The 17,828-nt window shown below is 42.2% G+C and overlaps 1 protein-coding gene across 1 annotated transcript in view; it reads right to left on the bottom strand.

Moving 5' to 3' along the window:
• LOC146789866 (galanin receptor 2b-like) overlaps positions 1-15,263 on the bottom strand; it is a 279,263-nt gene extending 264,000 nt beyond the window's left edge. The window contains exon 1 of the mRNA XM_085630146.1: positions 14,890-15,263. Within this exon, the coding sequence (XP_085486272.1) occupies positions 14,890-15,263 (374 nt within the window). The remainder of the gene's footprint in view (positions 1-14,889) is intronic.
• Between the last annotated feature and the right edge of the window lie 2,565 nt (positions 15,264-17,828).

Below are 17,828 nucleotides of genomic sequence, written 5' to 3' on the forward strand. Positions count from 1 at the left end.
TGAGGAAGTTCCCACACTATCACCCCATGGTGAACCAATGGATCAAGTGGTGGGGTAAAAGGTGTGAATATGGTTTGGAGGGTCAGAGAGGGAAACACCCACCTCTGCCTGTACCATTAAGCATGCTCACAATACAGCAGACTCTTCAACAGAGAGTCGGCTCCCTAAGCCAGAGCATGATAGGAAGCGTCTGCCAACTCCCCTGCTGCATTAGCATATTTTCCTACCTGAGTGGAGACAAGACCTAAAATTGAGACAGGGTCTATAGCACTGAACAGCCTCTACCAACCCCATCCATCCAATCCACTCATACATAACCTACACAACCATTTCACCACTGAGTCTCGCACTTTTCTTTCTCATCACTTTCGCCATTCTACCCATGCCAAGAGGTAAAAGTATACAGACTACAGAGTGCACACCACCTTCAGGAGAGAGCTTTAATATGCAACCACATGGGGTCTGGCATGACTGTGAGGATCACTGAAAGTGAAAGCGGTGGCACTATTTCAGCAGTACACTTTAAGTTACAGCCCTTGTGACAGAATCTGGGTTCTTTGAGTTTGGTCAAGCTCAACCACGGTCTGCAGGCCTGGCCTCTTAATATGCAGCATGTTTGCCCATCAGCACAGGTCCCAAAAGTAAGCCTGATGTCGTTATTTTCTTCTTCTCACACTATAAGACTGTCAGTGTAAATGTCTTTACTTCTGGTGAAGCTAAAGGGGATGCTCCCTGTCCATGATAAAGGACAACAAAGTGCTCTCTTTCACTGTTTGTTTTTTTGTTTTTTGTTTTTTTAGTCCTCATTGTGCAATAAGACAGGATGAGTTGAGGTACCAGGATTTGTCGTGGCTAGGGGGCCTTTGTTTCAACCCTGTACTGCCCAGGTCCTTTCCCCAGGCATACACCCTCGATTAAGGAGTTTGGGGTTTTTTGTATGTGGGTACAACCCACTACTCCTTGTTGGAAGTGATATCTGTGCCAGCAGATTCCAAATTACTCATATTGCTGTTTTGCTTAATCACTGGACCTTTTCCTTTTTTCTTATGTTACAATAGTGGGACTTCCCCCGTGGGTTTCCCATATATCCCAGAAATCTTGCCTTCTGCTTCATGTGCCCACCCACTCAAGTTTATTTATCCTAATGACTAAAACCAGCCATTCCGCTAATGTTGGCGGGTTTTGGTGTATCCATTTGAAACATATTCCCGTCTTGCTAGTAATATCAGTAGGAAAAGTAAACTGCTCTGTTTTTTCTTTAAGCTATGTCCTGCCCTATTATCATAATTGCTCCTCACCCCAAACATGACTAACCCCAGGCTTACCTCTATCTCCTGCTGTAGAACTTCTGAGAGAATCTTACCCACATCTTCCCAAAAGGTTCGTAGTTGGGGGCACCTGCAGAACATATGGACATCGTCCGCTCTCTCTTCTCCGCACTTGGGACACTTTTTCACCTCTCCCCTTGACATCTTGGACAGCTTCTTTGGTATCCATTAAGCTCTATGTAATGTAAATAAATAATTCTTTTTGAGGGGTGCAGACTTGACTATGTGCCAGCATGTAGACATTGATACTTGCCATAGGTTCAGGGTATCCAGCGTCTGCAGGTCTTTACCCCAGATCTCTGTGGGTAGACTGAATTCTTCCTCTCCTGCCGATATGAAAGACCAGTACCACTGTGACACTTCTTTCTTCATTGCATCCCCTTGAATTTTCGACTCTAGTTCCCAATTTCCTGTGCCGTCTTTCCCTAGAGACTTTGTCCAGCTCAATAGTTGGTAAAATTTACATTTGGAAAGTGTCTCATTAGTCAGTGACAATAGTTGATCCCATCCAACTAATGAATTTTCTGCTATTATCTGGCCCCACTTTGCTACTCCCCCTGTTCTTAGTGGAGATGATACCGTATCTCTTAAACATTCTGGCGTCCTTGGTGAGTCCCAGATTGGGGCATTGTTGCTATAATAAGGAATTTTCCACGCGCGTCTAGCTTGGTACTGTAGTTTGGAGGCAGACACTAATATCTTCAGTTTTACTTATTAAAAGAATTTTGGATTGCCAAATTTATATAGGAAGTGACTTCTTTCCGGGGTTGTCATAGCTTGCAGGTAGGGTGGATACGATTGATGTTCTTTTAACAGCACTCTGATGTTCTTAAAGTGAAAGGCCCTATAGTACTGGAAGAGATCCGGGCTAGCAATCCCTCCATGTTCCTTCCTCCTCCTGATCTTTTTCCAGGCAATTCTAACTCCTCTTGAAGCCCAGATGAAGCTGCTAATATCTCCTTGTATCTTGTTAAACCACTCTCTCCTATATTCTAAAGTTATGGTATTAAAGATGTATTTGAATTTAGGGAGCAGCATCATCTTTATTAAATTGGAATGGCCCAGGAAGGATAGCGGTAGGTTTTTCCATGCACTTAGGAGTTTCTTGGAGTCTGCTAGAACTTTATTCAGATTTATTTGAGCAATTTTCTCGATCTCGACCACTACCTGGATGCCCAAGTACCTTAACTGTTGCTTCACCATAGGGATGTTTCACCTAGTGTTCCATTGCATGACTTCCATTTTCTGTTGATTTATCTGATATCCTGATATTTTCCAAAATTGGTCCATTGACCCTGCTATTTCTGGGAGTGAGACTGCTAAATCGTCTGTAAATAGCATTAGGTCATCTGCATGGAGTGCAACCTTCTTGACCCATGTTCTATACCGGAAAGGGGTTATCCACTGATTATGTCTCAAGGCATTTGCTAAGGGCTCTATATATAGGTTGAACAACAGTGGGGAAAGGGGGCATCCCTGTCTAGTACCCCTCCTGATTTTTATTTTATCTGTGAGGGCTCCATTTACTAATATGAGTGATGTGGGGTTTTTGTATAGGGTCTTTACTGCCCCTACAAAGCAACTTCCCAGATTGTATTTTTCTAGTGCTTTGTGTAAAGAAGCCCAGCTGACCCTATCGAATGCTTTTGCAGCGTCGAAAGTGATTATAGATGAGGGGGATCGTTCCTGCGTAGCCACGTCTATTTCTCCCACTAGTTCATGTGTTAGTTCCTGGATCTGTCTACCCCTTATAAAGCCTTTTTGATCCTCATGAATCAAAGTACCTGCTACCTGGCCCAGTCTTCTTGCCAATATTTGAGTATATATCTTGTAGTCGCTATTAAACATAGACAGTGGCCTATAGGACTCGCACCGTTTAGGATCCTTCCTTGGTTTTAATAAGATGCATATTATCGCCTCCTTCCATGATTTCGGCAGCTCCTGTCCCTTTATAAATAGCTCGGTCAACTGGGGCACAAGCTCTTCCTTTAAGCACTTGTATAGCTCATTTGGCAAAGCATCTGGGCCTGCTGCTTTTGCTCTTTTTAATTCCTTTTCTAGCCCCATGACCTCTTCTTCTGTAATTTTGGAATTAAGCTTAGCCTTCTGGTTCTCTATTAATGCCGCCTTTACCCAAATCATGAGGTATTCCTCCATCCGCTGTTCATCTACCCTTATATCCTCAGTATATAAATTCTTAAAGAAGCTGTGAAATGCCCTCCTGATCACTGCTTCTTCCATGCTTGGATCGACTTGATTTTCCTCCTGTATGCATAAGAATTTATTATGACTTTGCTCTGTCTTAGTTTTCCATGCTAAGATTTTGCCGCAACCCTCTTCGTAGTGATAGTGTGCGAGTTTACTGGCCTCCCATTTGTCTTTAACCTTAGCTTCTAGTATATCATTGAGCTCACTCTAACTCATTCCTTTCCATATCTAGATTTTCCCTTTTATATGCGATGTTCTCCTCCTCCAATCTCTTTCCTATGTCTAAGATTCCCCTTTCAAACTCGCTGATCTTGATCTTAAACATCTTATGCCTATAGGCTCCCAAGCTGATCAATTTTCCTCTCATTACGGCCTTGTATGCATCCCACCACACCTGCCAAGAAGTCTCATTTGCGTTTGTTAAAAAGAAAGACTTAGTTTCAGATCTCAGTTTTTCTACTATCTCAGGGTCGAGAAGCAAAGTTCTGTCCAAAGTCTATCTCGGAATTACGTGTGTCTTTTGAAGGCACACCTCCATCTGCACTGCTGAGTGGTCAGCGAGGTGCGCCAAGAGATGCTCTACCTTTTTCACTTTACTGCTTAGTGTCTTGTCTACTAAAAAGTAGTCAATTCTTGCTGCGTGGCCCAACTTTTTGTTCCTAAATGTAAACTTGTGAGTCTTAACTCCCCTTTCACGCCAGGTATCTACCAAACCTAAGTCTTCTAGGTAGAGCTTTAGGCAGTCTCTCCTGGGATCTATAACCAAGTTAAAATCACCACCAAGTATAACTTGTGCGGACGCATCCAGAAGATGTAGGTATAAGGCCTGCATTGCGGCCGGGTCGTTTCAACTCCTTCACATTTCTTCTTTATGAACACAATGGACTTTGACAACCAATATTTGGAAACAGATGAGAGGGGGATTACAAAGAAATGGAAAATTTAACATCACCTTCATTGAAGAGGAGGAAAATGTGTCTCAAAATAAGATCATATAAAGCCATTTTGGCCGAAAATGGGAGTGTCCTGGAGCCTACTCAGCAAAATAAGAAGTGTTGGTGTACATGCTCTACACAGACTCTAAAGAAATGCAGCAAATTAATTGTGACCCAGCCAAAAAGAAACTGCAAGTCTATACAAAAAAACTCCCAGAGCAGATAGGTCAGGCAATGAAGCCTGGAATCTGTGTAACCTACTTGATTGTTCTGCTTTGGGGTGCCTTTCAGTGGTAGAAGGGGGGGCATAAGGGTCAGGTTCATGGATGTTAATTCACAAAAATGCTAGGGGTAGCAAAAGTGGCATCCCATGCCCTTTGACTTTAATGACATCACAAGTAGTGACAGCATATGCCTTTTGGCATTCAATGTTCCTAGAGGGTTATATTACATTACCTTAACCCTCATGACATCATAATAAGTGACATTCCTGATCATTATAACAATTATTAACACAAAACATACACATGTTTTGTTTAGATTCTACCTATGTAAGGACACTGATATGATGTTTAAAAGTTCTTGGGCATAATACTAGACCTAAATTGTAGCAAGTGAGTACAGTAAGTGAGCTAGACCTATTCTAACAAAGTTTGGGCTCCTGCCCACATTTTTTTCAAATGGGCCTGTTTTTAGCCTTTTGAAGCACGTCTGTCACATAAATTTGCTAGAAAGCCAAATGCTCTGAAGGGACACTCCTTGAATATTCAGGGGCTTATTTACAAGCCCCTTGCGCCATCAGTTCATCACCTTTTTTGACGCACCAGCGGCGCAACCTGCTGCCCCATATTTACAGGGACACGTAAAGCCGCCATCCTGCGTGGCTTTTCGTGTGCTTCTCATGCAACACTTTACGTAAAAGGGGAGTGACGTGTCTTGCTGTGGGGGTTCCCATGCAACACCCATGTATTCTGCCGCATTTCTAGGTTTACGAGAATGCATAAACCTGGAAATGTGCCTGAATGCTATGCCATCCCAGGGAGGCGTAGCGAGGATAGCGAGGCGCAACGAGGAGATATGTTTACATTACTCCTCATTTTTCCCTCTTTCTATGCGTGCTGCATTCTGCAGCAAACACAGGAAGATGGAAATCACCTCTTGTGATTGTTTTGGTGCAGGAAACTGTCTATTCCTGCACAAAAACAATCTCGCCAGCACAGTCAAAGGGCTTTCTGTGCCGCGCTGCGGCACTTTCTTGTAAATAAGGCCCTCAAGTCATTTCATGGTGTGCCAAGCCAAAGAACCTAACACTCCAAAGAAGTTGACCTCGTTTTTCAGAAATGTGCTCCTGTATGTCAAAAACGTACCACCATTGTCCAAGCACTAGTATTATTTCATGTTGCCCTCGTAGGCCAAAACTTACATACAAAATACCAGAAGTAGAATTTAACCCTGTCCTCCTTCATGGCATTAATTACCTCCAAAGAGTTGGTGATAGCATTTTGCTATGGGGGCCACCATGCCAAGAATTTCCTCAAGTATGCCAGTTGCAGAATTTTTCCATGTGTCCTACATGCCAAGACTTACCTCTAGTATGCCAGCACCAGTATTTTACCATTATGCCAAGAACTACCTTGTCTTCCCGTATTTTGTCACAGGCGCCTGTCATGCTAAGGATCGCCAGTGCCAGTTTCTTGCCATGGGTGATTGTATAATTAACTGCACTATGCCAAAGCAAACAGCAGGCTCACAAGTAAAATAGCACATTCTCAGCCATGCTCACTAACACTCATTCACTCACACTCTTTCTCACACACTCACTTTCACTATTGATTTTCTCTAATTTGCATTCAATCATTCCTTGTCACTCACTCACTTAATCTCACTCCCTAATTCTCACTCACTGTCAATTATCACTCCTTCTAACTCACACATTTTCACTGATTCACATTCACTCTCACTCAAATTCACTCTTACTGTGACTCAATCATACTTTTTCACTCACATTGATTCTAAAATCTCTGAAACTCCTTCACACTTAATCATTCTCAATCACTCACAGTCACTCTTACACACCCATACTCACTGACACTCAATCTCTCCCTACCTGTCACTAACTCTTACTCACTTTCACTTAAACACACAAACACATTCATACATACACATACTTTCTCTCTAATAAACACACTGTCACACACAAGCACGCAAATAACAACATTTAAACACATTTTCTTACTCACATCATCGATAAGCAAAGGACCCATTCCAGCTAACTGCACTCCATTTTTTTACAATAATAGTGAATAATGTAAGATTATTATTACAATAGTAGTAGAAATATAATATTTTTCCTAGTATTGTAATACAAACATTTTCAGAAAACAAGGACAGTAACGCCGCAATCGACATCCATAAAGACAAGCTGCCCCTATGTGTTACTGGCAATTATTTTCCAACCACTGAGGCCAGGGGTTATAAAGGCAGTGTCATGGATCACAAGGGGCAAGCCAGGGATCACAGTTGCGACACCTAGTGACCCATAAATCACCTCATGTCAGGGTTGACTGACAGCAGTGTCCTTGAGCTTGGGATCTGTGATCTAGGCTTATGGCAGAGATCTATAAAACTATGTGACGTCACAACTTTGGTTCCCCAGCTTCTCCTCGACGTCTTCGGCCAGCAAACCTCCTTCCAGTGGATACCTTTCAATATTGAATGAACTAGATTTTAACCAAGTAAGATATACATTCCCTCTGGAATAATCCTTAATCACAATTGTTACCATTCAAGCACAGCATGAAAATAAACATCGTCAATATGATTAGTATGTTGTGAACTAAATGTATGTACAAAGCAAAAATTGTTTATGTGTGAATCTATTAATTTTTATGCAATTTTAATTAAAGAAATATATTTTTAATATAAATTTTATTTGTTGTGTTAATATTGATCATAGGTTTGGAAAAACGATGTTTATTTTCATTCTGTGCTTGAATGGTAACAATTGTGATTAAGGATTATTCCAGAGGGAATTTATATCTTACTTGTTTAGAGTACTCTATCCCTTTGGTTCTGTAAGGGGTCTCTCTCTTTTACTTATAATGAACTAGATTTTAAACACTTTGACTGACCCACAAAATGGTCAACACATTCCTAGTCCAAAAATGAATGTTCTCATGTTACCATTAGTGTTCATGAATGCAAACTGCCTGTATGGGTCACATATCAAAATAAACCATCGTCAACATTCATAGCAGGCACTGAGGGGATGTATTCCACCACCGGGTGAATCAGTTTCCATATACTTTGCCGCACGTGAATCAGGCTGAGGGGCCACTGAGGACAAGTCTACGAAACAGTGCGGGACAAGAAAACCGTTGTCTAATTTCGACTAGAACAATTTCGCCTTATTGGAGTTAAAAATAGAACATCTACACCCTATGGGACAGTATTGCTAAACAATATCTAGGACAAAATATTTATGTAAGTCAATATTGAAGTACTTACAGCCATAAAATTGTTTTGCCACCAAGGAAATGCAAGCTGAGGCATTAATAGTCCCTATTAAGAGGTCAGTGGGGCTCCCGACCTGCAGCGGGCCAGGCACAAGGGCCCTTTACCCCAAACGCACCATTGTTCTGACTTATGAAACACTAGCACTTGGGCAACTGTATATATATTTTTGCCCGTCTTTGTCTCTCAACTGGTTCCTAATTTTCATCGCTCCTGCCCTCCACATTGAGGTGACCTTAGTCTGGAATAAATCGCTCTAGGAATATCAAACATATTAGAAAATGTTAGTATGCAGCCCCCCAAAATACATAATTTAATTATGTTAGTTTATATTATCAACCAGCAACACAATTTGCCAGTCATAAAGAGTAACGCAAACCACTAATGCTGCAATCTGCAATTATTTCATGAGCAGATCTCCTTAAAGTTGCTTGTGTATACCCAAAAAACGTGTGTGGAAAAATAATTTGATGTGCACATACAGCGACACACTGAGTTGAACAAAGATACAAGTAAGCACGCATATAGCTCACAAACATGCCTCTCTACACGTGTTGGTGGAACCGGACCTCGAGGCAGACATGTTTTAGAAAGTTACACAGAAATAAGTTCACTTTTTAGATAACTCTAGATGGGCCATAGCTGGCGTTATCCACTTTCATATACTTTTGCTAAGCATTATCCTCCATCAAACCATCACTATTCAGAAACTGAAACAGTAGAGACAGTGGGCCTGATTTACAAAGAACCTCTGCACTTGTGGCAGAAGCTCCACAGTTGTGGCGGGATCTCAGCACTGCAGTTTCCCATTACGACTATCCCACCACCAATGTGGAGCCTCCGCCACGAGTGCAGACATCCCACCACTGCGGAGCCTCTGCCACGAGTGCAGACATCCCACCACTGCGGAGCCTACGCCACAAGTGCGGACATCCCAACTCCCCTGTGGAGCCTCTGCCATGAGCGCAGACATCCCACCACCACTGCGGAGTCTTCGCCATGAGTGCAGACATCTCACAACCAATGTGGAGCCTCCGCCACGAGTGCGGACATCCCACTTCCACTGCGGACCCTCCGCCACGAGCGCATACATCCCACCACGACTGCAGATCCTCTGCCATGAGAGCGGACAGCCCACCACCACTGCGGAGCCTCTGCAATGAGAGCGGACATCCAACCACCATTGCGGAGCCTCCGCCATGAGTGTAGATATCCCACCACCACTGCGGAGCCTCCACCAAGAGTGCGGACATCCCACCACCACTGTGGAGCCTACGCCACAAGTGCGGACATCGAACCACCACTGCGGACCCTTTGCCATTAGAGCAGACATCCAACCCCCACTGCGGAGCCTCTGCCACGAGCGCAGACATTCCACCACCACTGCGGAGCCTCCGCCACAAGCGCAGACATCCCACCACCACTGTGGAGCCTCCACCATAAGTGCGGACATCCCACCACCACTGCGGATCCTCTGCCACAAGTGCGGAGATCCCACCACCGCTGCGTAACCTCGGCCATGAGTGTGGAGGCTGTTTGTGAATCAGGCCCATAGTGTGTGTGCAGGGTCACACTAGGCTAGGGGCCAATCAGGCAGTGCCAGATGGGCTGGTCTGACAGGTTGGTGTGTGGGCCTGTTTAGTGGTACTTTGGCTAGTTTTTACTTCTGATTTTGCTGACATTTAAAAACACTGCCTGCATGAAACACAAATTCTTGCATTCACCCATACCTTGCAAAACACTTACGCAGAGTGTCTATATTATGTCAAAACTGCTGAAATTTGCAAACATGGGCCACATTTTTTAGCTATCTCATTCACTAATTGGAATAACTTTATTTTAGTGGTTGAGCCTAACATCTGTCCCAGTCCGACCCTGCGTGTGTGGGCTCATGAGCATGTGTGTCTGTGTGCGGGGCTAGCAAATGTAAGGGAATAGAAGACCAACGTAATGACGCAGTACTGACTGAACGCATGGTGATGTATTTACACTTGTGACCATTTATTGTTCCATTTATTTTTTCTTTCTGCCTTGAATTTCTTTTGGTAACTTTTCATTTAATTGCTTTCATCTTGTCTGCTTTTTAGGTCTCGCCTGACGTTAGCAGCACGCATGCCCTGCCCTCGCCATGCGAGGGCTTCTTGGAATCAATACAATTCCAGAAGCTCGCTTTCTGCTTCGCCCGTGTTTTGCATTGGTGCGCGTCATTTTACGTCACCAATTATGCAAAACCAGGTGTCATGATTGTCCAGGAGGGTTTTTAGTACCTCCTGGTTGCCACCCTGTACGCTTTTGGTCCCGCCCACCAGGATTGCATCTTTAACTGGCGGCGGAAGACAGTGTCTCTTAATTAGCCGCTAAGCACTTTATTTGGCATAGCTTTTCGCCGTCCCTCACTGCTCGTCAGGCTTTGTTTCAACGCCCCCCCCCCCCCCCCCAGAGGCAGCATCAAGCTTCAGTGAGTGCTGGATGTTTTACAACAATCTCAGGTTAGAAAGTGGCCGCGCTCACATTAGCATTGTTATTTAGCCTCTGTTGTAAACTACTGTGCATCTGACATTTCTATATGTTTAAGTAATGTGTTGCGTCGCATAAGTAAATGAGCAAAAGTGCCCCACTTCGATATACCGCTATTTGATTATTTTCTCCGTGGCTGTCTAATCGACTCGTCTTCGAAGTGTAGTGGCAGAACTTATGTTCCTAGTTTTTCTCTGACTTCAGAGAGAGGATTTCCGAGTTTTGCATGCAGCTACCCCAGCACACTCCCCCTTCGCTGCTTGAGCCCTGAGCTCAAGTTGCTCGTGTCTAAATATTTAGCCACCCCCTGCAGCTCTCCTGTCCCTGCTCTTTCCTTCACTCCGTACAGTTGTAACCTGCATGTAACGTGTCTTATATTCGGAAGGTGTCAGTCCCTACTACGAAAAGGTGTCTTGCATTTTACACTCTTATTATTGTCACACTACACCAGACTCATTGCGATGTTATTCAGATAAGCCAACTCTCGATTAGAAGAAGGGGTTTTAAGCTAAATAGTGATAAGTAAAAGTGGTGCCTGCCAGGGAGTCGCGGCCCGCTGAGCTGAAGAAACACCAACACAGGCAGTCTCAGCATCTCTACAGATGCACAGGGTGCTCGTGTTGTCCCCACAAACATCTGCAGTACCCGGCTGTTCAATCCGCAAACAGCACATATCCTCTCGTGTTGTGGGTGCTGTTTACCCGCAGTTTGTAGAGGCTGTTGGTGTGCACATAACGCGCTGTCACACAATATTAGTGCTGTTCTGTACAGTAATAGTTTATCACCCTCCTTTTCCCTTGGAAACGCCACCGCCTTGTCGTTTTTGTTGCTGATAGTACACATAGAGCGCCTAGATTTTAAAAAACGATGCAAAATGTTCCGAATGCGCAATACGTTTGCATGTAAATAAACAGCGGCATCACAGAAATATATATATAAGCTACAGGAAATGGTCTCAATAAATTAGTGATCAATGGCTTTAATTTGTTTGATTAGCACATGAATGTATGTAAATAGACGTCACACAAATATGCTGACACCACGTTGCTGAAAGTAGATATACTATAAGGCTGTTTACAGTCTGCAAAAAGTGTTCGGACACATATGGTCACTCACTTCTATGGCTCCCGGTGGTTTGTTTCAAAACCACTGTTTGCACCCCCAGCCAGCACCGGCAGTAATTTAATGGCTAAGAGCAGGGAGGAGTGTTGGAACAATTACCCATTTCAAAATACCAAGCAGTGGACAGGGTACCCACATGGCGTTTGAGTGGAATCATGAAGTTGATTGCGTCCACTGTTGAAAGATGACAGTTGGACAAGAGAGATAAACACTATGGTGTATGTACGATGCTCATGTGCAAACTGTGGTCAGTTTGGGAGGAGAAGATAGGTGTGAGGTGCGAAAATTGTATTTATTTAAGATTTTGCACAAGTTGATTGAGGTCCTCAGGAAGTTGGGGGCAAAACAATTTCCAACAGAACGAGATTCAAACAAAACTGCTTTTTTTTTTTAACTCTAATTTAGTTCTGAAGGTGATCACTCACATAAGGGGGCCGCAGATAGTTGATGGCGTACGAATGAATGAGACTGTGGAATATGATATAAATGCAAGGAAGCCTTCAGCATTGCAATGCTCGAGTAGAAATGAGCAGTGCTTGAAATGGGAAACTAGAAGTGCAGGTACTCTGTCCCAGAGTACCTGCTTGTTTCTGAGAAGTGCCGGTACTCTCCAATTAAAAGTATAGCTTTTCTCTTGAGAAGTGCCAGGACTCTCCCCCTCAAAATAAAAAAGTGCCGGTACGCCTTTCACAACCACATTCTTTGGTTGGAGGAGAGAGGATACCATCTTCTATTTTGGTTTTCTTCAACCATGTGCTCGCTGCATTGTGGGCCTTGTAGTTTGGCCTGTTAACAGTTTCATCATGGGCTCAAAAAGAAATGTGTCTTTCTTACATTTCTTTGCACTTAATATAAAATGCTGCATAGATAAAAACTTATAAGGTCCCAAAGGCGAGACCGATTGCATTGCAAATGCTTATGTCCTGTCTCTCTGATTCTCCCTCCAAGGTCTGTCTACACTCTTTGCATCTCGCCTTCAGCTTGTTCTCACACTTCTTCCTCCATTCTGGCTGTATTTTTAATGCTGTGGTTTGCAATGTGAAATCATTGGAACAGAAAATTATTTCAATAACAACATTTTAAATCATAACAATATAGCAATACATTAGTATTCACCCAAAAGTGGTGGAGATATCCGTGAACTTAAATATGTTTTTTTAGTTGATGTGGGAGAAATCCATAGGATTAGTTAGAGAATGGGGAATACTTACTACAAAACAGGAGGAGTTTAGGGAGAAAAGTAAGGGGGGTTTAGAGATGGTGAGGAGGGGATTCGGTAGGGACATATTAATACAATCTCCCACACACAGAACAGTAAGACCATTGGTATCCACAAACAATAATTGAAAAGTTGCTAAAGCCCAAAAGGTCACAGAAGAGTAATAAATGTACATCAGCACTTTCTTGGAGTAAGTCTAGCACCACACATAGTCACTCACAAGTATTTTAATTCGCTCCCATGGAAAATAATGAAGGCAGCGACATAAAATAAAACCCCACAGAAAATCTTAAATGAATTACATTATTTAGATTTTAAGATAATATATATATGATATAAATATATATATATGATATATATATATATATATATATATATGTATATATACATATATTATGTGCATCTGTGTCTGTGTGTGTGTATTTATAGAATTTTTGTTAGCATTAAAAAGTTAGATCATATTAAAATTAAATAATTCATCATTTTAAAAATAAGTAACTCATTTTCTAAAATAATTAAATAAAAATGTAGACATTTAATAAAAAAGCTAGATTTAAATTACTTAAACAAATACCTTTTACATTTGGTAAACAACAATTAAACATTATTGGCCTAATTTGAGTGTTTATGTTTACATTTTTACCCTTTGTTAAAAAACTATATTTTTAATTATACTCTAAAATAAATTAACATATTATAATTATTTAAATATTTAATTTGATGAGTTAATATGTTTTAACATTTAATTTTATTAGGTCTATGTTGATATCACTTATTTGAACATTTTATTTTACAATTGAATAAATATATTTTACATTAATAAACGTTATTTTAATTTTCTCTATCCCATACCATACGCAGATCTCCGCCTCAGTGGCAGAGATCTACACCTATGTGTCAAAAATTATTTGTAGTAACTTAATATTTAAATGTAGTCTTAGATGTCTTCATCCCCTGGTTTTAGAGGGTGAGACATGTACATCTACACTTGATAGCACAAAGATTTGCAACTAAATGCAGGAGTAAATATACACGTCGGTAAATCTACACATGTACATTTAGCTTTCAGACGTTATTGTATCTAACAAATTCTTAAAGTGACCTTTGGGACAGCCACATAAAAGCATTAGCTTTTATACTCTGTCTGTTCCAGTCACTGGACTGAGACACTGTCAATCGCATTTTAGGTCAGCCAACGAAAAATTGGTTCTCTTACCTCAATCTATTGACTCTTTCTGTGTCCTTCCACTTCCAGTGTTGGCCTTGCACGTCAGGACATAAGAGACTATTTTCTCTCCTCTTCCTCTCCTGCTCCCGCTCCACTCTCTCTTTTCGTGATTCCCATTCATCCCTGCTGCTCTCCTGTCCCTCAGCTTCCTGCTCCCATGTTTTTTTTTTTATTTTAATTTTTCCTGTTGTCCCAGCAGCCGCACATTAATACTGGTTGGACTGCTAGTTTCTTAAAATGTGCGTAGCATCCCATATTGCATTCTTAATTTGCCATTTAAAGTGGCTGTCAGCCATCTTGGCGAAGTAAATTAAGAGTAAACTATACCAAAAAATCAAAGATCCGAATGCACAAGCGGCCTTCTTGCAATAGCTTTGCTCATAAATTACAACAGTAATAAATTCCAAGATGGCCACCCAATATGCACCTACATGCACATGCATGCCAGTGCACCTGATGGGCCAATTACTAAGATTCCGTAGGTGGAGCCTCAGCTGACTACGCCATTGGAAACACCCTGACTGCAGGTCAGATGTAAATCAACCGCTAGCACCAGTAAACAGGAAGTCCCTCCCTCTTTAAGAGATGGATTCAAATACTGCACTTCAGGGGAAATTCCCACTGACACAGCTGTGCATTTTCACTATGGCATGCAGTTAGCCACTGGGCCAGGAGAAATTGGTCCTTTCCCATTCTGAGTGTTTGGCGGCATACCTGACAAAGTCAAACTGATCCCCAAACATTTAATAATAAAAAGGTTCTCTGCAGATTTTAAAGTCATGAACCCTTAACAATCACTGAGGTAAGCACAGCTCTTACCTGTCCACTGAGACGGCTGCCAGCGTGAAGCTGCTGGCATACATGGTGAGGTAGATGAAGAAGTGGACAGCTTTGCACATGAATGAGCCAAAGACCCAGCCTTCCAGCGAGTAGATGGTGGCCTGGAAGGGCACGCAGAAGATGATGAAGGAGAAGTCGGCCACACTGAGATTGAGGATGAAGAGGTTGGTGGTGTTGTGGTTCATTTGGCCATTACGCAGCAGGACAGCCAGCACTAAGCTATTTCCCACAATGCCCAGGAGGAAGATAAGGAAGAAGACTACAGGTACGATGACACTGGCAGGGCTGAACTGATAGCTGTCAGAGGAATTCCAGTGCCCGGCCAGGCCAGCAAACTCTTCGTGTTCCGTCATTCGGCTCAAGCAAGGATCCTAGATGGGAGAGAGACAAAGACTTCAGAAGGGAAAGGAGGGGCACAAAGTGGAAAGAGGGTAGAAAGAGCGAAACAGGAGCATGAGAAGAGAGAAAGTAAGATGAGGCATGGCACAAAAAGCTGAGAGGTCTTTGATATACTGAGTGAAAAAGGTAGAAGGAAGCAACCTAGAGAAATAGCGGCAATTGAATGTGTGTATTCGGCTCCATTCACTCACTGCCCTTCAATGTGAGAGACCCTCCAAGGCCAGTTCACATAATGTGTGATGGTGATAGATGTGAAGAGTAAGGCAGCTAAGTGGGATTTCTTTTTGGATAAGCATCTCATTTCCAAAGCCCACTAGAAATGAAAGAAGCTATTTTCGACTGACGTGGGCCACATTTACACCTCAAACCCAGATGTGAAAAGATGTATAACTCTTTGTCAAATCCCTGACATTCTTGATGCATGTAGGTAGATAAAGAAGAAAGGGCATGTTTGTTATAAAAGTGTGGGCATAAAAACAATATGGAGAGAATGAGTCAGGAAAACACAGAGTGGTCAATTCACAAAGGCTTTTATGAACTCACTGAAGTAGTACTACAGGAGTAACCACAAATGCCTTTGTGAATCGGCCACAGAACAACCAACTCCCTGCTAGTGAAAGTGAAAAGGGGCTCAGTCCTTTCTGTTTGCATTCATTGTACATGATTATTTCCTCAATATTCTCATTCTCTTCTCATTTAAGATGTTTGGGCCAAGTCACAAATGCATTTAAGAGCACATAATAAAGTACTGCAGAACCTACACTTCAGGGACTCATCAATGCCTTTGTGAAGGGCCCTAAGGAGACCAGAATGAACTATCCTGCATGAATAGTGGCTGTTGAATACTGTACTAAAAGTATCTGTTTACTAACTGGTGCTGTACAATATCAATGATCAAATGTTTGAAATGAATAGTAATAAATGTTCAGATGTATATATTATCATGGTGAAGTATTTATTATCGCATATTCGTACTAGGCATTTAGGGTCGATAGGCAGATGCTTTGGAGTGAAATGTTTCAGTGGTGTTTATGGCTCACCAACTCAATACATGAACCATACAGCAACACCTCATCTTCAGTGAAGTTACAGGACATGGGTTTACTGTAGCCAATTTATCGTGCATAGGGCTGACGAGAGGCGTGTGCCTTAGCTCTCACTCTGTTTCCATGATATACCAGTGTTGTATTAACTGAAATAGAAACGGCAGGAGGGGAGCCGCTTTAGACCGTGCCCTGGAACATACTCAGTCTCTTATGTGCTACTAATGACTTCCTTTTAGATCATACAAGCATCGCATTCAGTATGCACCGATAATAATATTAAATGAGAAGCAGCTTAAAATTCATTTTTCTAAAACCTCTCTAAATAAACTTATGAAAAAACAACTGTACATGCACCTTGATACAAATAAGCAGAGGGAACAACTAAATATAAGCGCCTGGACTAATGTTTGATGAACAATGTTCCTGGTTTCCATACGTGGAGGCTGAGAATGTCGACAATATAGTGTTTGAATGAGCTGGGGAACTTGAATGCCAAATGTGGATGTTTTTGGTGTTTTTCAGTCGTGCATCAGTGTGCTGATGCGCTATGGCTCCCAGTGATTATAATGAAGTTTGATCTCGTAGAGGGTGAGCTTAGGAGGCTGACATCATGTTTAAGTTATATCAAGCCTTTTAGGCTCCTGGAATGGCGGTGAAGTTGCAGTCAAGCTAAGGCGTGCCACTACTTGGGAAATATGTTTGGTTGTGAGATGTTGTGTGGTAAGGATAACAACTTGAGGTCATTGATTAAGAGGCAGGCTAAAGGGTATGTAACCTGTGGCAAAGTGGGATACAGATCTGATACCTGTGTTGGCGTTTAGGGCTGTTTAGAGAAGACGTGCTGTTTTGAACAAACAGACAGAAAGTACGTTTAGGGTTTATCCACGTCAGCCACTGGTTACTTTGTGTCAGCCACCTGCAGCCATTGCCTTAAAACAAAGCCATTCAGATGCTGGATCAGCCCAGAGGAACATTTCTCTCTCGCCCGTCTCTATTAGCTAGTAGGCATATTCCCCCTACTCGGGACGGCATCCCCTACAATTCATGAGGTACATTGTTTACAGAAACTACTAGGAGAGACTATTTGCTGAGTAAAGAAGCTGGCCTTGCATGTCTTGCTAAAATCTCATTTAGGTATTGTGTTGCCCTTGCAGACTGACGCAAAACCTTGATAAATGTGGGCCTGCATTTTTAAGGTGCATGTTAATTAACTTTGTTAAATTATGTACATGCCATGCTTTTTCATCACAGTGATTATTCTTGTCTTTGGGCAATAACATAGTCAGACTTACACCCAAAAACATTTTAAGACACGACTTTCAAGTTGAAAGGAATAAAGAACGTGATCAGATTAATGTAGTACTTTGGATTGCACTGCACTTGCTTTGACACCCAAGGTGACCCATTAGGGTCGATGAATCCAGATAGAAAAGAAATGTGATTACGTTGAATCTGATTTGCTCCTAATTTGCA

The sequence above is a fragment of the Triturus cristatus genome, chromosome 10 (genome assembly GCF_964204655.1).
Source record: "Triturus cristatus chromosome 10, aTriCri1.1, whole genome shotgun sequence".
In the NCBI taxonomy this organism is placed as follows: domain Eukaryota; kingdom Metazoa; phylum Chordata; class Amphibia; order Caudata; family Salamandridae; genus Triturus; species Triturus cristatus.